General features: G+C 38.0%; 2 protein-coding genes across 10 annotated transcripts in view; one reads left to right on the forward strand and one right to left on the reverse strand.

Moving 5' to 3' along the window:
- RALGPS2 (Ral GEF with PH domain and SH3 binding motif 2) overlaps window positions 1–22,577 on the reverse strand; it is a 145,439-nt gene that overhangs the window by 37,652 nt on the left and 85,210 nt on the right. The window lies entirely within an intron of this gene.
- On the forward strand, window positions 845–21,055 carry ANGPTL1 (angiopoietin like 1). Its single transcript, XM_035334006.1, has 5 exons — window positions 845–1,251; window positions 7,654–8,509; window positions 13,624–13,817; window positions 16,702–16,972; window positions 18,015–21,055. Exons 2-5 carry the CDS (start codon window positions 7,684–7,686, stop codon window positions 18,200–18,202), a joined length of 1,479 nt encoding a protein of 492 aa, XP_035189897.1. The 5' UTR covers window positions 845–1,251; window positions 7,654–7,683; the 3' UTR covers window positions 18,203–21,055.

Here is a 22,577-nt window from a genome sequence, read left to right on the forward strand (position 1 = left end):
CACCTGCAGTGTTACCCATGATTTTACAACCCAGTCTTTCTGAGTGACTTGCCCCATCAAGCAGGGATTTTTCTTTTAGCTACATCAAGAGCTCTTCCGTAGAGAGCTATTCCCTAAGATTATTTGATGGATTTTTATGAAGTCTAAAACAGTTCTGAAAGCATACAAAGGTAGTTCTTGCAAAAGGAACTGGTGTGTTCTTTGTGAAGGAACCATAGATCTCTAAAAGTGAATGCATGTACAGAAGTGCTGCCCAGCTTGGCACAACTGTGTTCTGCGCTGCTCGCAGGGCATAACCTGTGCAGCTTTTGCTACTTCTAATGCTAATCAGATGTTATCAAATATTCTGATACCTACCCAAAACCATCGCACACAGCTTTAATGTTTTCCACATGCAGCAGAGACTTCATGCGTTTAACAACTCGAACTGTTTCCTATTAAGTGAACGTCAAGAATTGAATGCAACGTTCTGTTGAACATTCTCCTGGCCTATAAATGGTTCATTTTTCCTGTTGTATCCAGCCAGGCTGCCCCTTTTCTTCCCAGCAACACAAATTGAGTTTTATCAGCCTGAAAGAATCTTTCTTCTAAATGAAGCCCAGCACTGTAATAACTTGAAAGGCATCTTTAGGCAGCATAGTAAAAATGTTTGATTTGTAATTGCCTGCTGAACTCTTGCACAGTCTGTTGCCATATGGTACCCTCCCTTCAGCTGGCAAACAATCTTCCCTTGTTCGGGACTCCTCGGCCTCCCTACCCCCTCCCTTTTCTGGAGGGTATGGATAGGAAATCCGAAGGAGGAGTTTCTTCTCTTTCCGTGTGTTGGCGGTGACATCATAGGTGGGCTGAACGGCTACGTCTGGTGTGTGTTTGTTTAAAAAAACTGTCCAAATGTGATGTATATGGAATCTGGGTCAGCTGTAGCTGGTTAGTGCGCTTCTGCATGTGAGAGTAAAACACTGCAGTTTCAAAGAGGCACTGCTTTCTTTTTTCTGGAATAAGACATACTGGAACTTTTTTTTCCCCATTATTATTTTTAAATGATTTAAATAGCTCAGTCATCGCATGGAGAAACCCAATTCCTCAGTACAGCTTGGATCTAACAGAGAAAGACAAAAGCAGTTTTCAACTCCAACTGCAGATTAACAATCCACAACATCGGGTAACACAGAGAGACAACGCAACTTGGCCTCTGGATTCTCCATCTACCACAGAAGCAAAACAGCTGCAAGATTCCCCCCCACCCCCTTGGTAAGTTTTAATGTTATTCTTTCTCACAAGTCTAATTTTGAGCTATTTGTGAATTGTACATGCATCTACCATCCACATACAATTGTGAACAAACAGATCTCTCAGCCTGAGAATGGTTTGACAGCTAAAATATAAAACTCGCTTTTGTGGCATTCGGTAGACTTTGGAAACTTGGAAAGAATTAAAAAGCACTCTGCCTAACTCGTTCCAGTTGGAAGTTTCAGTTGCTTAGCTGTAAATCTTCTGTAAATTTTATGTTCTATAAAGTTACAGAAAATCAGTGCTACTAGATTCTTTGTTAAGCGTGTAATTTAGATATTGTGAACATATTAATGTGAAATTCAGATCCCACGAGAAAGCAAAAGCCAAAGTTTCTACCGACTTCGGGGAAGCTCGATTTTGCCCAGCATTAATGCACAGCCCTAGCATTACAAGAAAATGGACACCTCAATAAAAGTACTGGAAAATAACAAGTAAACCAGTGCACATCTCTCAGATGCAATAACGTGTATCTTTTCAACTGAAGTTTTATGTTACTTCTGAGTAGTAGAAGTAGTCTGAGTTGTACAGTCAACCAAGAAACTTGAGTCATACAGTGCTTCAGAAAATAATTAAGTCTGGAGCACAAACAATTATGGAACTGAAAATCCAAAGAAACTGCTGTAATGGACACTAACCCCTTCCTTTAATTTAAAGGTTTGTGGAACGACAGAGAAGTTAACTGTAACTTAATTTAGCAGTAATTTGTTTCCAAATAGTTTCAGAAAAATGAAATGCAACATGCAAGACAACAGTGGAAAATAAGTGGAAAATAGAGGGTTTTGTTACAGTTCTATGGGGGTGGTGGGAGAGGGGGAAAGACACAATTTCAAAGTCAATGATTAAAACAAGAATGCTTTTACAAACCCAAGACAAAGGTACAGAAAAAAAAACAAAACTTGTTAAAGCAATTTTACACTTTTTGCCTTTCTTCATCCTGACTTTGTAATGAGAGTACAGTAAATAATCCAGGACAATGGAAAAGCATTTAAGTTACGTATTCATATGAAACTCTCAGCAATGTCTGGCACAATAGGAGAGAATGAAGGGGGTGACTCTAAAAGAAGAGACAAAGAGTTATGGAAAAAAAAATAAAATGTAGGAGCTACGGAATGAAAAAAGTCTGAAGCAGTCTTGACAAACAGAAAGATGGATCCTTTCCAAGTTCTTGAGCCCTTTTTCTTACTTTCTTTTGTGCTTCTTACACGTTAAAGGGAACAACCTAAGTAACGACAACAAAAACATTTGAAAACTACATTATGTGCTTTGGACGCCAGTCTCCATTCATTCATTATTCCCCAAGCTTTTGATTAACGTGGCTTCGAACAATTCCTAAATCTTTTCCAAATGAAAACAGCTGAGTCAATAACTTTAAAGCAATAAAATGGCAGCATGCAAGATTTTAACTCCTTCTCCTTCGCTGTCTTCCAACTTTAGAGCTGAAATTTTGAAATGCTTCGTTTTGAACAAATAATGGACTGCTAATATGATGCTGTTGCCACTAGAATGCTCTCACATATAATGTAAAAATACGCCGTGTAAACTTTGGCCAATAACTACATGGCTATTACCAGGTTTTAATTATTGTTTTAGTGGGCTCAACTGGTTGTTCATGACATGCCCTATTAGTCTGGTCCTTGCAATTTATACACTGATGAATGAAGCACAAGTTCCTACAGCAGCCATCGCTAGATGATTGATGCCTTCTGTATCTGTTCCACAGAGAACCCCGGAGGCCCCAAATAACACATCTGCAAACTCAAAATGCGCCAATCTATTGTACCTGGTTTTTAAAATGCTCTAAACAAACATTACTGGTGCAAACAACTGTAAAGGAATTCTCACATAAAAAAACTTCACCAAAAAGCTGGAAATATTATGGTATTGTACTGTGTTTTCGGAGTATCTTGTAGGACCAGGTTTACAAGCCTCTTCTGCAGAGCATTTCTAAGAATCTGTCGTTTGTAGAATGACACATTGGCAGCAACTGCTTCAAAACCACCCGAATATTTTTAGATGGCCTTTTCTAAAGGGGATCAGATTCCAGTTCATCTAGCAGTAGAATTCTGCAAATCAATACGTTATATACCTGGCAAACAAAACCCAAGAATGTATTGTTCCCGGATTCCAGTCAACACAATTGAAAGCAATCCTGTTATTCCACCAAAGGCAGAGTGACTTACTGGAGAAGCATTTGTTTATACAGGGGAAATTAATTTACAAAAACACAGATATATCAGAAGTCCACATGAACTCTTCTACAGTGTTTTCCCCACAGCAATACAACTTGTGATGCTATGAACCCACTTCTAAGCTAAAAACCATACAAAGGCTGTGCTTATTTGCGTGGATATAAATAGCTTTAATTATTTTAGGTGCTTAGATAATGCTTAACATGAAACAAAGTACGTGTAACATCAATAGTAGAGCTCCCTGCTTAACTGCTGCCATGTTCACAGGACCTTCTTTTTCACTGTTATCACTTACTTTCTCAAAAACAAAACAAAAACAACTGGCTGCTTTTCTTCCTGTTGTATGTGATGATAAATGGAGGCTTATGAAAAAGGGCACATACGGTATTTATCATCTGACCATATCATTTTGATAAATCTTCTGGATAAAGATATGTGCAGCACCATGCTGTCCATACAAAGGGAAATCTACATTCACATTTACCTGCAATACTTCCCTTACATTCAGTCCTAACAACCTACATTGCCCAAGGAGAAGTGGTCTTCATCAGCTCTGAAAGAACAGATTTTCTAATTTGTGCCGGGGATCTCCCAGTTTTATTTCCTGTTGGACATGAAATTCAAGCAGTTCAACAGAGAACAAATAGTTTGCTGTGTAGATAGTTTTTTTTTTTTTTTTAAACGTCAAATATATATTAGCTTCCACACTTCCCCATCCCTGCAACTCTAATATTTATAAGCAATACAATATTTTTAGCCAACACAGCCCATGTTCTTGCAATTTCTCAGTAAAAATTAAAAATAGTAGCTACTACATTACTTTGCTCTATTAAATTGGAATTTTGTTCCTTTTAGCACTTTTTCAAGTAATAAAAACTAATTTTGGAAATAAGACTTTCTTTTATGGGGATCAGTCTAGAAAAGGAACAAATAGAAAAGGAACGGCATTAAACTTAAAATGGTATTGAAACCCTATCCACAACTTTGAACATTTCCAACAAGATGATTATGAAGGCTGCGCTGCTCTGAGTAGCTCTACATGTTCTTCTGTTGCATCTGCAGAAGAACATCGGCACACCAGAACACAGGCAATGCCACTTCAGAAACGTGAACAAAACTGCTCAGCACAGAACCATGACAAAGTGACAGTCTATTCTCATTTCAAAAATGTTACAGCTCATACAGAGTTAAATAATACATTTTAAAGTGATAGCATCTGTAATCACCATCTCTCTTGCTTATTCTTTAAGGTTTGCATTCAGGTATTTCAACAATACCCCTCACCACAAGCAACACCACACTTGCAGGAAGCCTTTAAGACTCTGAGCCTCAACTACTTTATCTCCTAGCAGTTATGACATGACCTAAGAATCTAAACTGGGAACCTGTGACATAAGGCAGCTAATTAAAGAAAACCCTCCAACCATTTCCCAACTCTAATATTTGTCATTTTAAAGTCTTACATATTAGGCCATCATTTGGGGATATTCTGGATAAGCAGTTTATATTTTTTTAAGCTGCCTGCCCAGAACATCAGGAAATTTCTGAAACAGTATTTTCATTTCCTTCTAAGATGATTAAAACTCCAGGTAAATATCTTACACAGAAACAATTCGTGTATAACAAGTTCAGCATTACGCTGCTCAAACACCCCAAGCAACACCTTAAAATATTTGATTTTTTCCACACCAAGATTTCCATGGAAGCATGTATGTTACCTACCAGGTAGGTTCTCAGAAGCTGCTCATCTCTGCTTATCTGAATGAGTCAGTTTAATTCAAGATATTTGAATTACTTAAAAGTTTTAAGGCATAACCTTGTGCAGCTGTTGCATTTGGTTATGCCACATTAGGCGATTTCATTGATTTTATGGCCTGACAGCACAGATATCAACAAAGAAGTTCTAATTTTATCCAATACATACTCAAAATGAACATAATGCCTAAAAGATACAGGGAAAACAAACAGCTGCAGCATACCTGGTCAGCCGGGGGCCTGCACTGCAAAACATTTATTTTTTAAATATTCACTTCAGTTTTAATGTGTTTCAGGGGAAAAATATTTTGCTTCCTCCCCTCCACGCCCCAGCAACTGATTTTTTTAAGACTCTATACGGTTACTAAAATAAACTGCCAGGGTCTAAACTGTTATTCACCTTTTTGGACTATGAAGTAGCCACTATATATTGTGAAAAGAAGAAAAAGTAGAATACTGCTACTACAGTTCCATTCTTAACGTGCCATGAAGTTACCTTTCCTGCTTCTGAACTTAAAATGTTGAAAAATAATTTAAGGGACTTTGCAGAGGTGTCCGACTTTGGACAATTAGTTCAGCTCATCCTTCTCAAGTTAAACACCATATACAGACTTATTGCCTGTGTTTTTACCACGATTCATGAGAAAATTTAACCTAATGAACTTCCAACTCTGAGCACTGCCTCAGTGATTAATATTTTAAAGTCTGAAATTACCAAAGAAAAATACACAGCTAGCCCCAGAGAAAAGCGATACTTTTCCCTTTTTTTTAATAGAAGGTATACCTTCAACAGAAAAAGAGTAACAAAACTTTTAACCAAATTCTATTTCTGAAAAGAAAGTAACAGGCCATATACCCAAACACTTATTACTACATATTAAGAGTGAAATCTACAGAAACAAATATTTAAATATAAATATTCTCAAGCTTTTATGTATTCCTTCCATTTACTGTAAAGCAAGAAATGATTCTCAAAGCGTTAAATGCAAATATTTTCTTCTCCTCTACAGCAGAGCTTGTAATACAACTGTCAACAAAATAAAAACTATTTTTAGGCAACAACAAACCATTTGCTAAAGAAACCTAGAAATAATTCCTGATGGCACACAGAATCTTTTGAAATTTGCATCCATGGTTCTTAATGGAGGCAAAAAATAAAGACTTGATAGATTTACTCTGAAGAGATGTCACTTACAGCAATAATATTAAAGCCAGCCCCAGAAGGTGGAGAAGTGACCTGGCATCAAAGCCATCTTACCATTTGTAAAGCTGAACGTTAAGGAAGCAGTAGTCATCCGCTCTTCCATCAGGGTAACTGCTTCAGGACTGCAAATGCACTTAAACTTGAATTTGGCAGGAACTACATGAAAATTACTAGCTTTCTCTGGGTTTATTTTATTCTTCTCTGCAACCACACAAAGGCCACTGCACCAGGCCTTGTACAACTGCTAACATTAGACTGCAAAGGAAAGCCAGATCAACAGCTGGGATCAGAGGAAAAAGCAATCTACTTGACAAGCCAAATTAAGCATGTAATAGGAGGTGTTTTTCCCCCCAACTTTTGTGCTACCTTTGTTAATCATCTCAAATATTTGAAATCAAAGTGAAAAACGACTCTCAAACTATTTCTGGGTTTGTATCATTGCATTTTAGTTCTTTACACCAAGTTAAAAGAAATACATTATTTTCTAAGCACGTGAATGAAACACTTCAGTGTGGTATTTAGATTGATAAAACACTCAACATTTCAGCGTTATTGGGATAAATACATTCTCAAACATATGAAAGTAGTGTGACAACAATTAAAGAATAGCTAAGTAGGGATACACAAGTGCAGTTCAAACCACGCTACTGGCTTTCTTTACAAATTTGGAGTTAATCTAATATGTAATTTTCATCAACATTAAAGACAAGCATGTTTAGCTCATATCCTACCTAACATTAATGCTCAAAAGTAGTGTTATAGCAGGGCGCACGTGTGTGTTTTATATATATTTTTGAAATCTACCATGTTTGTGTGTACATAAATTTGAAAAACATGTGCATATATGTATAAAATATTTAAAAGCATATGCCTATAGGTATATACATAAACCTAACGAAAGAGCAGAAAAACTTGTACAATCCAAAGTCCAAAATTTATATATAAAAGTTTCTGAAAAATAATCACTGCCTCCCTACTTCCCTCTTCTGACAATATTCTGCAAGCGCCGTGTATTGCCTATAAGCTTGTGCTTTATTTGCAGGGAGTAGAAACTAACCTAATGTAGCCTAACTTAAAGATTTCAAACGCTTGTCTACATGCGCATAAGCATGGCAAAACTCAACAGTTCAGGCAACTGAAGCACTACACCTGCTTCAATTACAGCTGCCTTCATTACAGCTCTAATTATTTTATCTTCCATATGTTCAACAGTCTTCTGAAGGTCATCATACCTGCTTCAGAATGAAGGTATTTAAATGGACTTTGGGTGTGTTGTTGTTCCTACTGCTGTCTATCGGGCGCCGTACTGAACAATCGACGCTCAGTAAGACATCCCAACGGAGGCACCCTCGTTCAGCAGACAGTGGAGAGGAAGGAAAGAAATGTGGTTACACCTTCTTGGTCCCTGAACAAAAGATCACAGGGCCAATTTGTGTGAATACTAATGAACCAGGTACTGGTAACAGAAAAGATGAAGTCACAAGAATGGACATAGAGAACTTGAAGGATGTGCTGTCCAAGCAAAAGCGGGAGATTGACATCTTGCAGTTGGTGGTGGATGTGGATGGAAACATCGTGAATGAAGTAAAGTTACTGAGGAAGGAAAGCCGTAATATGAACTCTCGGGTCACTCAACTCTATATGCAACTCCTGCATGAGATAATTCGAAAGCGTGATAACTCTCTTGAACTTTCCCAACTGGAAAACAAAGTCCTTAATGTTACAACAGAGATGTTGAAAATGGCAACAAAATACAAGGAGCTTGAAGTAAAATATGCAGCACTGACTGATCTTGTAAATAATCAGTCTGTGATTATCTCCCTCCTGGAAGAGCAGTGCTTGAGAATCTTCTCACGGCAGGACACCCATGGATCTCCACCGCTTGTCCAGGTGGTGCCCCAGCACATTCCCAACAGTCAGCCATACACTCCCGTTCTTCTGGGAGGTAACGAGATACAGCGAGACCCGGGTTACCCTAGAGACAGAGATGTAAGACCACCGCCTGATCCAGCTACTTCACCTACAAAGAGTCCTTTCAGAGTACCACCGCTGGCTTTAATTAACGAAGGTGAGTTACCTCTCGTTTATCTAACCTGAGATTTCTCCGCTTCAGAGGGAAACTGTCCTGACTATAGAACTGGAATGAAAAATTAAAGGTACCTGGTACAGCTAGTCCTTCCTCCCGATTGTGATTTTAAGCTATAGCTGCAGAAGGTGAATTTGTTGAAATAGCTGATACTCAGAAATTTAGTCTGAGGAATTAACGCCTTTGAGTCACAAAGTCTTAGGGCTTGCGTTTCCAGCTGGATTGAAATGAAAAATTCATTCAGATGGAATGAAAATTCATTTTTAGCATCTGCTTTCTAGTATTTACCACTCTTTGAAGATTCCTACTAGTTACATGTAACAGTAACTAGAAACAGTGAATGTCAGAAAAGATAATTAATCTTAAGTAGACAAAATTTTAAGCAGTTGTCCTGCATTGTTACACATATACATTTGCCAGAAGTTACTCCCTCTTAGAAGAATTTTACTCCTTAAATTCTGAACTGCTTTAAATTGAGTGTCTAAATCACCAACACAGTGGTGCAATGACTCTGGCTGAAATACTCCAGAGATAAGTCTGAAAGGATAATTGAATGAAGGCTGGGTCTAATTAGATGCATTCAACTTTGAAAATTTAAAATGAGTAACTACATTCCCAGCAATCTGATGTCAGTAGGGGATGTCAAATTAAATTAATACCATAAATATTATGAAAATACATTAAGGGGCTGTATCGCATCTTCATACATTACATTCTTTAGGCCATTACACAAATTCATTTATCACTAGAAACAAAACTAGTGACACAAATTCATTTATCACTAGAAACAAAACTAGTGACAGGAAAATTAACTACTACTGAGATGCCCTGAATTCTGCCACAACTCTTACTTTATTAAAACTTTGTAAGAAGTACAAGGAAAAAAAAAAAGGGGGGGGGTTCACAAAAACAAGCTACGTTGTTCTCAGACATCCATACCAGCTCTTGTTCTTGACTTTTGTTAGCTTGCATAGCAAAAGGGTTGTTTCTCCTCTCTCCTCCCCCCTTTTAAATTGCCTTTAGTCACAGTTGGAAATTCAGCTTGGTTCCTAAGATGAAGGCAAACATTTATTTGCGACTGCTCCACAACATTACAAACAACTAGCTGCTGCTGAGTTGTAGAGAACAACTATTTTTATTCAGGGTCTGCAGAACGTTCAGTTCAGGCTCAATCCCAACTAAAATGCCAGATGTCATGAGAATTTAGCCACACATCATGACACAAAGGAAACAGCTAATATAAAAGCATTAATGTCCGGTCAGACAGCAAAAGCATAATTCTAAAAAAAAAAAGTGATTTCCTGTTCCCCAGAAAGCCCCTGCTTCAAAGTTTTCTTTGTTTTTTAATGCATGTTTTTCTCTCATTATACGCCTCATGTACATATAAAAATGAAGCGATAGCACTAAATATTTTTCTCTAAACCATCTGCCAGTGTTTGCACTAGCCCCTTTACCCCTACTGAGTTTGAACCCATTTTTGCAAGGGAACACAAAAGGAATCTTAGGAAGCTTATTACAAGTTATTTAACTTTTTAACTCAATATTTGTCTTGAGTTTGAAGTTTAAGTGCTTCTTGGAGTATCCTGGGGAAAACGAGGGTTGAGAGTCGCTACAGCTGGTAGACCATCAATCACCAAAAACAAATTGCTACACAATGCCTAGTTATTATCACTCTTGTTTGAAATGAAGGTAAGCAGATTTAATGGCGCACAGAAGCAAAATTCCCTATGCCACAGAAAAATGAAATTTCCAGTTAAAAGATCGTGACTGTTTATAATGTATTAAGACGTCCAAAAAGACCAATAAGAACTAAACAGTCCCATCTAGAAACAGGACTGTCAAAGACATGATTATGACAGAATAAGCAAGAAAACAAAAGAAAAAATCAGGAGCTTTTTCCAACTGTATTTGGAGAAGTCATAGTAAACAAATACTTGCACACACAAGAGTTTTACAGCAAGGTCAGTATGCGTTTTAAATTGTTGGTGGGGATCAAAATGAAAAGTATCCGGGAGAACAGAAGAACGATCTTATTTTCTGAACAGTTTAATTTACATTAAGATTGCTCTAGAAATTGAGGAAGAACGTTCCTGTGAATTATAGTTGCCACAGTTATCCAAATCCTTGCAGTAAGAGCCATCTCCCCCAGATTTTACTGCCACAGTGTAAAAACAGAAAAAAACAGCTACAAAAATTCTACACACAAAACCCACTCTACTGCTAATATATCTCAGATAACAATGCAAAATTTTTTTTAACACGGGGGCCAGGGGGTTTTTTTTTTTTTTTTTTTCCCCAGTGGTGTTTTTTTTTTTTTCTTTTGTTTTTTTTTTTTGAGGGTGGAGGAGGATTTATTCTTTACTACTGACTAAAATCCTCCGTATGAAGTTTACACAAGCCTGGTTTCTGTTATCTGTTCAAGATAACACTTGCTATCCTTAAAATAGGATTCAGCCAGTATTTTACTAAGATTCCAACTAAAATTATTTCATTGCTTTCCCTCTCTACCATTTAACTTACAATTGAATATGATGTGTTCTAAATCATAAATCTAAAACTTGATTTTAGAAGTAAATTATTTAACAGGTCATCTTCTCAGATTATTTATAATTTACAACTAGTTAAAAACTAAAACCAAAAAGTCAGTTTGTCCCAGCAGCTTAGTGTACACAGACTGTAACAGAAGATATCCATAAAGTATCTATTCCTTACACAGGTAATACAATTTCAAAATGAATTTATAAAGGCAACAAGACTTTAAACAGTTATGGCTTTTTTGATCAGTCAGAAAGCCTCTACCCACACCAACACTCTTTAACAAATCTCAGCATTTCCACTGAATGGATCTGTTCTAATACCGGGAATTTAAAATAATTGGATGTAATAAAATTTACTTTTCAGAAATGATTTAAGACTATACACCAAAAGTTACAGTCTGTTGGATTTGTTGGATTTCCTAATACTAAAGACAGAAGTTTGTCATCTCTACTGCAACATTAACTTCCAATAAGTACACAGACATACCTAAGTACCAAAAAACAGATAAATTACATCCTGAGACCTTAATGACAGCTAAATTTCAAGAACTTGGACTGGTACAATTTTGTCTGCCTTAAAAGCTACTTAATATCACTCCAAACATCTGCTCGGTTCTCTCATGCAGAAGTATGCCCTCAATATCTCCTCTAGCGGAAATCACATGAAATAATACTTAGCAGATCTAATTGAGCTATTTTCAATGTTTAATTAAAATTATTAAAAACCTACTTCTCTGTTCACACTTCTTCTAATGCAATAATTGCTGGGCAATATTACTTGTAGAATGACCTCCATGTTCAGTTGTACAGATCCCAAATCTACTTTAGGTAATCAAGGACAGGAAATGAGGCTAACTTAGCCCAGGAACCATACTGTACAAACATTCCAATGTATACAATCTACACGGACATTTTAATAGTGAGGAAGAAAAAAGCATGAGTATATCGAAACTACATTATTTCTTTCCCAAGCTATTATTGCAAGCACTGTAAGAATGACAAAAACATCAAATGTTGACAGCACAGTATGCAGCAGTACTTCCAACGATGGCTCGATGTATGCAGCATGCTTGCTAGCACCGTTGCAACCAAAAGCTGCAAGAAGTCACCTTCATTACACAAACTTTTTGCATGCTAATTAATATGTTCTATGGATTTCCTGCTAATTACAAACTTATGCACCTAGCAACTACTACCTTAAAATTACTTTTTTTAAAAAGTGATTTTCAATTTGCTTTTGTAATGGAAAATTAATCTGCAGTGAAGGTCACTTCCACTCAACCTCTACTTTTAATTAAAAAATAACCTCAATAACAATCTTTTATGCTTCTTTGCACATTAGTTTCTTCTGTGAATGATGAGGGTTTTCTATGAAATTCCAAGCAGATTTGAGAAACTGAGCCTTAAAAAGAAAAACTAAGGAAAGCAGTAGGTAATTTGTTTTTTAGATTAACTGAATTTGATTTTTCAAATATATTTAAGGCATCCGCCACTTACTAGCCATCAGAACATATCCTGCTTTTCATTACTAAATAACTGGTTTCTGATCAACTCAATTGACATAATGATACACAGACAGTTTTCTTAAAAAAAAAAAAAAAAAAAAAAAGCAGATTAAAATACTACCTAAAACTGAAAAACTGAAAGGCAAACTATACAAAGCAAAGATTTTAAAGATTTTGATAAGTATTTAAGCTGCTGGCTTCTTACTAGATGCTCTTCTGTAAGTAGTATTTATAAAACCAGTATTCATGTGGTCCAAAACAGTGCTTTCAAGCAGCACTGTCAACTGCATGTTTCTTTAGAATCATAACCCTGAAAACATGTATGTGGGCCCTGTTAGCTGCTCAAAAGCCCTTTGCCACCCCTTGTGTATTTTCTTCTTCAGTATCCATCTACATATTTAACACATGGACAGAATTTGAAACTTGCACAGACTCCTACCTACCATTAGCAGGCTGCTCCTGGAACCAGTTAAGTATATAAAGGTTAAAGAGCGATGCAGCATAAGAATACTCTATCCCTCTATTCCACGTCTGTAGGCTCTGGGAGTATTTCTTACGGAAGCTATCTACCACTGCGTGTTCAAGTGTGGGGGGCTTTGTTTTGGTTTGGGTGTTCTGTGTCTGGTTTTCTTGATTTTCAGCTTTGACCAGTTTCAAATGGATGCCCAAAGACAACGAAATAAAATGTCATTTAACTTCTGTCTAAGTGGCAAAGGAGAAAACTGTTAATAAAAATGCTAATTTCTGCACTTCAACATCATGAATCAGAGAACATATCTTTGACACAAACAGATAAAAATCAGGTGCTGATAACTGAAGTGTATTATCTGTTTAGCAAAATAATGTTATTAAAGATATATATACACACGATATTTATATATATATATACACACACACACAGAGTAACTTTTTACATTGTTTTTCGTGGTAGTTTTACCTTAATTGAATTATCAACTTTCCATTGTTTCTGTCTTTCACTAAAATATCAAATATCCTCAAACAACGTGCACACCATGGCCAAGCTTGAATGCTTACTGTACTTCTTTTCAAAAAGGTCCATTCAAAGACTGCCAACAAGCCAAAGAAGCTGGGTATTCCAACAGCGGGATTTATATGATCAAGCCTGAAAACAGTAATGAACCAATGCAGCTATGGTGTGAGAACAGCTTGGACCCTGGAGGATGGGCAGTTATTCAGAAGAGGACAGATGGCTCTGTCAACTTTTTCAGGAACTGGGACAGTTACAAGGTAAACTCAAATTCTGAAAATCATTTTGATGTGACAGTGACTACATTATCTACTACTATCAAGAAGGTGCTAACATTTCCAACACAATTCTTCATTCCAAATGTTTCTACTGAATGATATACTGAAGCGTTGGAAATAGCTAGTTGCTGAAGTTAGAAAGCAAATTAATCATCCAGAAGGGTCATTCCTCAGAGAGGGATATATTTTAGTAGGAACATTCCCTTTCACTGAAAGCATTACTTAACTTTGTATTGACTGACTTACAGTCTGAAATAGCCTGCATTTGTAATGCACAACAACAATGGTTGAGAGACATGCTATCCTAGACAGTGACTGGGAAGTTATTTATTACAAGGACCTAACTAAACACATGCTTTCTATTAACACACAGAGAACTACAATAAATACTGAAAAAGCATAACCCTCTCCCCTATGAGTAAGCAATCTCAGCCAGTGGAATTATTCATTTAGGCACACTAATAGATTTGTGGGATCATGGCCTCAACCTGAAACTATTCCTAGCAATTTAAACTAAAAGAGTTTTAAACTAAAAGAGGGTATATTTAGATCAGATATAAGGAGGAAATTCTTTACTGTGAGGCTGGTGAGGCCCTGGCCCAGGCTGCCCAGAGGAGCTGTGGCTGCCCCATCCCTGGCAGTGCCCAAGGCCAGGCTGGATGGGGCTGGGGGCAGCCTGGGTTGGTGGGAGGGGTCCCTGCCCATGGCAGGGGGTGTAATTGGGTGGGCTTCAAGGTCCCTTCCAACCCAAACCATGCTGTGATTAAAGGAATCGACCTACACCTTTAAGATTACATTAGATAACTCCTGAATGTGTAAGGGCTGGTATGAGGGAAACATACGTTACCATGATATTATGCACTAACATGCATAATACCTAGGACAAAAAACAAATGTTCCTTTGGAGTAACTACATGCTGACAGGAAATATGAACATCTTTTTATAATACTGTCCTAACTTCATTCATACAGGACAGAGTTTTTCCCTGAGACACTGTGCTCACTTTAAATTGAGCTGCAATTCTCATGTGTTATATTGAAGAGAACTAAGCCACATTTAACTCAATGAATATTCTGAAGATACAATATATATGCAAAGAAAATGGCAAGATTACTGTGAGGATTACTTTCATTTTCTGCATTGCATTTGTAGAACTTTATCATTCAAATCTTAATTATTCCTCTGTAACAGTTATTCAATGTCTTTACTTCTTAGAACAGTGGTGAGTGTCGTCTCCACTCCAATATGCCACAGGGTAGTTACGGCATCTCTTATGAAGTAACTGTAAACATTTTGAACATAATACAATGAAAGTTTACCAAGTCTGTAACTGGTGTGTAATAGTAGCTCAATCTTGACTAAACTTGCTCCCAGGTGATTTCTCACTTAAGCACCAGGTCCAACCTTTCCTTAAACACCCCCAGGGACAGTGACTCCACCACCTCCCTGGGCAACCCATTCCAACGCCTGACTGCTCTTTCTGAGAAGAAATTTCTCCTAATTTCCAACCTGAGCCCCCCCGGCACAACTTGAGGCCATTCCCTCTGGTCCTGTCACTGGTTACCTGTGAGAAGAGGCCGACCCACAGATCCCCACCCCTTCCTTTCAGGGAGCTGCAGAGAGCAATGAGGTCTCCCCTGAGCCTCCTCTTCCCCAGACCAAACACCCCCAGTGCCCTCAGCTGCCCCTCACAGGACTTGTGTTCCAGGCCCTTCACCAGCTTCGTAGGCCTTCTCTGGACACACTCCAGGGCCTCAATGTGCTTCTTGTAGTGAGGGGCCCAAAGCTGAACACAGCACTTGAGGTGCGGCCTCACCAGAGCAGAGTACAGGGGGACGACCACCTCCCTGGCCGTGCTGGCTACACTATTCCATACACAAGCCAGGACGCCAGTGGCCTTCTTGGTCACCTGGGCAGCTTATGTTCAGGTGAGCATTGACCAACACCCCCAGATCCTTTCCCTCTGCAGTTTTCCATCCACTCTACCCCAAATCTGTAGGAGACAGGCACCACTTTCATTGTAGCCAGTGGTATGATCCTACACCACCTTAAGCTGCTTGTAGAACCGCAGCTTTAGGCAGGGGCCTAGAATATTTCTTTACTGGAGAGAGACTTCCCCAGAAAGTGATTCCAAGTGGGATATCCTATATAATCGGTGACCTGAGAAAGGGGATAGGAAGCCATCAGAACCTAGGAAGCCTAACAGGTAGCTATGATGGGGGAATGTACCTACCTTCACTACAACTCCAAACACAAACACCACTGGTTTGCTCAGGGATAAGAGACAACAGGCATGAAGTATCACTTCACAGATACCAAACTGGTAATCTGTGATTTCAAAGGAAAATTGTCTTTAGATTTCATTTCTAGTAAGCCTAACAGAGAGTACAGATGAATTATGTGATAAAATTGACACTAAAAACCAATCCTAGCTGTGTAGAAAGGCAACAAAAGTTTTGTTACCTGAAAAATTGAAATTGTTGATCCATAATCATCTTTTCCAACCTAGAAACATACCCCATTACAATTCATTGTTCATACGTTTTTATAAATCCCTTAACTTAGCCCAAAATATGTTTTTTCAGCTCCTATTCTCTCACCCTTTATCTTGAGAAGAGATCATAGAAAACAGACAATCTTGCTACTTTGCTGATTCTGGTACTACCTCATATTGCTGTGGCAGTCCAATTGAATCAGTGGCTAGAGGCAGCAAAATAAAGCATTTAAGTGTATGTGTCAAGCAGTCATTCTGAAGCTTAAATGGTTACAGTACCCCAGTTCCATTGCTTTATACTACTCCTGCTGAAAAAAATTTTGATGACCAAGATAAACTAAGCAAATATCACCTTCTGATCTTCTGTACAGAAAGGATTTGGCAACATTGATGGAGAATACTGGCTGGGACTAGAAAACATTTACATGCTTACCAATCAGGATAACTACAGACTACTGATTGAATTAGAGGACTGGAGCAATAAGAAAGTCTATGCAGAATACAGCAGTTTCCGCTTGGAGCCTGAAAATGAGTTCTACAGGCTACGCTTAGGAACATACCAAGGAAACGCAGGGGATTCCATGATATGGCACAACGGAAAGCAGTTTACAACACTGGACAGAGACAGGGATATGTATTCAGGTAAGGAACTGTTATGTATTTGAAAAACAAATACAGTAATCCCATTAGCGATATCACCTTTAAAGAAGGAATTAATACAGATAAAAGTACTCAAATTCTGACAGAGCAATTCTACTAAAAGATGTTTCAAATAGGCAGAAACAACAAATTGCATTGACAGGGTCCCACTCAAGCCACTGCACGGTTCAGAAATTCAAATTCTATTATCTTCACTGAAGACACGCTTGAGCAAGCTTTACAGTTAGCTCAATGACAACCCTGTCATTTACCTGTGATTCTTTGCAGTCAGAGTACCTTCCCAGGTCATCTCTCAGTGAGTAGCGAGGGGGCCACCGAACAATAACCCCCATGAACAAAAGCTTCTGAACAGCACAGAAAGACCTGCATCTGGGTATAGGCTCAGTCACGTACCAATACATGAGAAATGTGCAGCTGACTTCATTTCATCCTCCTTACTGAAGAACAGTTCTTTTTGGTTCTTTTCTACTCTCTCTACCTTCCATTTAAAGCCTTAGTGGTAAAAGAAAAGTTGCAGAGCGTAATAATTCATCTGCACTGAATAATTTTTCTTTGCTTTTTCCTCAACTGTCAATAACTATAAAGCTAGACAAACACTGCAAGCCCTTAAAGAAGCCTCTAAGAGTAAATACACCAGTTACAAGCAGCTTTGTGGAACTGTGGACCTGAGTGCTCCTTGGGACTGCATCAAGTCACATTACTTCCACTGAAGTATTTCTAAACAGCACATAACCCGAGTGCTTTAAATGCTAGCTCACAGAGGAGCACTACTGGTGTTCTGAAGAGAGTTTGTCTCCTTAGTTTTCAGCTGCCCTGTTAAATACTGTGTTAATAATCTTCCCTCTAAGCAACAGGCGTTACAACAGAACACATAATTTAGGTAGAAGCAGCAACTGATAGGACCACAACACAAAGTGCCAAAAAGTCCCCACTAAGAATAAGTAAGAACATGAAAGCGTTTTCTGATCTTTAGCATTTCTCCTCTTTAAACTCTGAGGTTTACTGATTTCTCCCTGTTCCACAGGAAACTGCGCTCATTTCCACAAAGGCGGCTGGTGGTACAACGCGTGCGCACATTCGAATCTCAATGGCGTCTGGTACAGAGGCGGCCACTACAGGAGCAAGTATCAGGATGGGATATTTTGGGCTGAGTACCGGGGAGGTTCCTACTCCTTGAAAGCAGTTCAGATGATGATCAGACCTATAGACTGAGGAGGAAAATCCTACAGTGCTCAAGCAATCAAGTATAAACTTCTCAGCACTTGAGTTCCAGAAAAATAAAATATTACTTTTAAATCATTATTTTGCACAATCTGCCCCTGCAAAATGCAGGCCTATGATTTTCCTGTCTTTTTCCCAAGTTGTGTTCCCCATCCCACCTCCCCTTTTCCCCCCCCCCCACAGAAACCTTTTCTACTGTAAACGACAGTGTTTTTTAAACATACATTCACAAAAGCAAATGTTCACATTTGCAAGGCGTATTTATCTTTTTTTCAAGTCCAACATACTTTATGCAAACAGTCATTAAGGCTGGTAAAAAAATCCAGAAAAATGACAAGATATAAGCTTTTTCAGTTAAAAAGCTTATGCTTTTTCAGGTCAGCTCAACCCTTAAATGTAAATATGTGAAATGACATTGTCTTGCTTTAATGTGAAAATTGATTAGTTATTTAACAGTTTATTTAAAAACGTTGGTATTACTTTCAGTGAAAATCTGACTTCACATTACTGTTTAAGATTTACTCCAAGAAGCTATCCAAAAAATTGAAGACATTCTAGCTTTCCAGCTGAGGGAGAGTTTTCAACCAATAATTATTTCAAAATGAAGTGGTTAATTAAACATAAAATATAAAATTTCTTAATGGTGTAGAGAATTCCTTAAGACCTGCATATCCTGTCCTCTGTAGAACATCTACACAAAGTGTTCCTGATGTAAGAAAAAGAGATGAATTGTATAAAGCAGTTGATAAAGTCAAAACAACCAATTTGATTAATTATTATATATATTTTTAAAAAACTTTCTCCTTTCATATTCAAACATCCTACTTAAACAAAGATATCTCTTGATACTTTGGACTTAGATGACAAAATGAAAAGTCCTGATAATAAAATCATGGCTTGACACTTGGAGACCCCTCTCCTGCTCCAGTTAGGAGTGATGAGGTCTGAACAGATGTCCACATGCAGTAGTTTACAGGACCACATCTCTGCATGTTAATAAAAGTTTTCCTCCAACACAGCTTTCTGCTGACATAGATTAGGAATTAGCTCTGAGTGTATTCTCCCTGCCACCCCTAAACGTGGACTGCTCTTAAAACATATTTCCCTTCCCCTCCGTAGGTACTACTATGATATTCTCTATATTATTTTTTTTTGCCTTCTGGATATCTATTTCCACTGGGATTAATATTTAATTTTCCCAACTTTTAAGAAATGCCATAAAAGATATTTCCAAAATCTGAAACAAAATGTTCACTTTAGGTACTAGAGTCTATACACTAAGAAGGAAGTTTTTAGTCTCAAAGAGATTTAATAACCGTAATTAGCTGTACAGTTTATCTAATTTAATCTGATACCACACAAAATTATTATGATGTTCTGAAATGTAACCAATGCATTTGTTTGACACTTCATATGTTCCTTCAGGAACTTTAAAAATCTTTGTCCATGTTTTACCTAAGAAACTCTAATAGAAGAACCTAATATTGTCATTATGCTTAAATTAATACCTAATGTTGTTGCTTGAATTGATTGATACCAACAGCTATGAAAAACATCATTTGCCATTCAAAGGAGAGAAAAAAACATTTTAGTTTCAAAACACATTCTCTAGATAAAGCTTCACAGATCATTATATGGCTGCAAGGGTTGTAGTTAGACTTTTGGCCAAAGCTAATGAGTTTCAACAGTTTTTAAGTGAGGGTAGGGGAAGTGGAAAAAAAGACGATCAGTCCCATCATATTTCATTCCCAAATCGCAAGAATTTTAACTGACACAAACGTTTAAGATTACAATTCTGATATTGGCCTTCACATAAGGAGTACGTTTGTTACAAATGTTGTACAGTGTTCTATAAATTCTTTTTAATTGCAAATGCTTCAAATTCAGACCATCTGTAGTCTCTTCTTTTTTCTATGATAGCTGGTTAGAAAAGCAGTTCAGGTAAATCTAAAAACTGAAAATGCCCTTTGAAATGAAATGGTCTTTAATGAACACTTTTGTCAGCTCCAGTTGCTTCAACCTACAGATTGGGTCTCCTTGGAAGAGATCTTACTTTACCACAAGAATCTATTGCCTGGTACAAAAATACTATTTGTTTATTCAGAACAGTCAGTGAAAGGTGTATTTTGCAGCCACCCCCCCACCCCCCAAAGTGAAATTAGCTGGCAATCAGCCTGCCTTTAAATTGAATCTTACATATTAGAAGTCTGAAATAAGTCTCCCTTGATTTAAAGCTACAGAATGAAGTTAACTAAACATTACCATACCTAGAAAATTCCAGCTGCACAAATGCTGTGCTCTTAGAGGAAAGAATTCACGTTAAGTTGCCAGTTTGTGATTATGAGAAGGGAGAGTGTGACACCTCTTCCTCAGGTTGGTTCATACTGCATAATACTTTACTACCTGCAATTCTATCCACTCTTAATGTTTGGTTTGAATCTTCTAAAGCAGGGTAAGCAACTCAAAAAACTTCATATTTTATTTCACATTTTTCTGAAAAGTTTTTCAGAAGAGGCTGTAGCATCCCTCGGGTTTCTTGCACTGGGCATTCAGAAGCCATCTGTCCCTGCAGGGCAGAGCTTTCACCATTCTTGTACTCTCAGTCCGAACATAATTGAACAGACCTTGAAAAAGTTTAACCTGTACTAAAGCCTGAAACAGTTTGCAAAAATATCTCAGAAGTCTATTTGCAAGCGTTATCACTCAAGCAGCTGAATATTCAGCAGATGGATACTTTAATAACCTACCTGTTTTTTCCATTTCTGGATATAGTTCCTGAAAGACAGCTGTAAGGAAATATTTCACAGGGTAGTACTGCTTAGTTAAATAAAAATCTTACTTCAAGAGACGGCTCAATTGTTTCATTGTGCAACCTCAGATATGTCAGAATTCCACCATAAGACTCCTTTTGAGAAAGTGTTTTTCGTTCTGAGGCAAAACACATCATCTTCCACATAGTTCCCATTTGTTTAGCTACTTTAGTGGGCCAGGTGATGCAACAGTGATGACCTACCCCAGAGCAGGTAATGACCTCACGCTGCACACTTTTATTGCCATCGCACACCTAAGATCGCTCTCCCATTTAAGTTACCAAGCCCACACTGATGTGCTGCTCTTTGCTCGCACTTCTAGAACTTGGAGATCAAGACACTTTTCTCATTGCTGCACAGAACTGAATTTTTTATATAATTTCTTTCCCCCCCAGTTAAGTGTAGAAGAACATCTTTACCTTGTCCACGGCAAGCAAGCTGTGGTAAGTAATAAGAAAACAATCAGTACTTCTGTGGCTCAAAAACCATTTCCATCACAAAGACCGCACAAGAACACATTTAAGCTTTACACTACAATGCTAAGACAGTTGAGAAAAAAGCTCTGCACAAACATTTGGTGCCATGGCAAGTCTAGCGAGCTCTGAAAGGTAAAACACTCATCCCAGGATTCTCAGATGAGATCCCTTAATGTGCTCCCTTTCCCCATGACCTTCTGAACAGTGTCCTTCTCAGCCTGGGCCAGCATTACTCTGGAGGGGGTTTGCAATGACAAATGCTCCTCTGTGGAAGACTTGATTCTCTGTACTGAAAAGCAGTTTAAGGGAGAACAGCAACTTCGGGATCTCTGCGTCACCCCTGAAGGGATCCCTGCCCCAACCCTTCTTTCTCTGGGAAAGGAAACAGACGTTGTGGTTAGCCCTCTCCCCAGCACACACCACACTGGCAATTTCGAACAGCAAAGTTGGACTTTGATAAGCATTTTAAGCAAGGAGCGGCAATAGCCCTGTATATGATTCTGATACCTTAAGTAACAGCAGAAAACCCCATCCTTTCGGGAATTATAACTTACAGCTGTAAGCTTAAAAACGTAAGAAAGCAAGCTGGGTTACTTCTGTTGCATACGACAGTTAGGTTAATGGAAATGCCTCGGGAACAGAATTTTACAAGTAATTCTTCTGCAAATCTACTCATGTCTTACTAAAGATTAAAGCTCTGATCAAATGAGAAAACTTGGACTCAATAGCCAACCTTCCAAGATAGATCCATGTTTATCATGCCTGTAGTTGCAAAGCAATTTTGTTCTTTTTGCCACATATTTAAATCTTACAAAATTAATTTGAGAGTCAGTGCATCACTAGGCATTTCCTGTTTCTCTGGAGAATTTAACAAAAAGACTTGAGGAATACTCTATGTCTTCACTGAGAATTCTCGCTATATGAAACCAGGCCACAAAACGTTCTTTAACTACAGCTGGTCACAGCAAAAAGCATTAACCCCCTGCTTCTTTCGAAGCAGAAAAATATGTATTTGACTTCCATAAATTATCAAGTCAAGCCTAAAGCTTACTCTAAACCAAAAGTTGCACAAGAGTTTTC

This window comes from Oxyura jamaicensis, chromosome 8 (assembly GCF_011077185.1).
Source record: "Oxyura jamaicensis isolate SHBP4307 breed ruddy duck chromosome 8, BPBGC_Ojam_1.0, whole genome shotgun sequence".
Lineage (NCBI taxonomy): Eukaryota > Metazoa > Chordata > Aves > Anseriformes > Anatidae > Oxyura > Oxyura jamaicensis.

Coding starts and splice junctions, on each gene's coding strand:
- ANGPTL1 (XM_035334006.1), top strand. CDS start 7,684: ATGAAGGTATTTAAATGGACTTTGGGTGTGTTGTTGTTCCTACTGCTG. Junction 8,510..13,623: donor GCTGGCTTTAATTAACGAAG/GTGAGTTACCTC, acceptor CTTTTCAAAAAG/GTCCATTCAAAGACTGCCAA. Junction 13,818..16,701: donor GGAACTGGGACAGTTACAAG/GTAAACTCAAAT, acceptor TCTTCTGTACAG/AAAGGATTTGGCAACATTGA.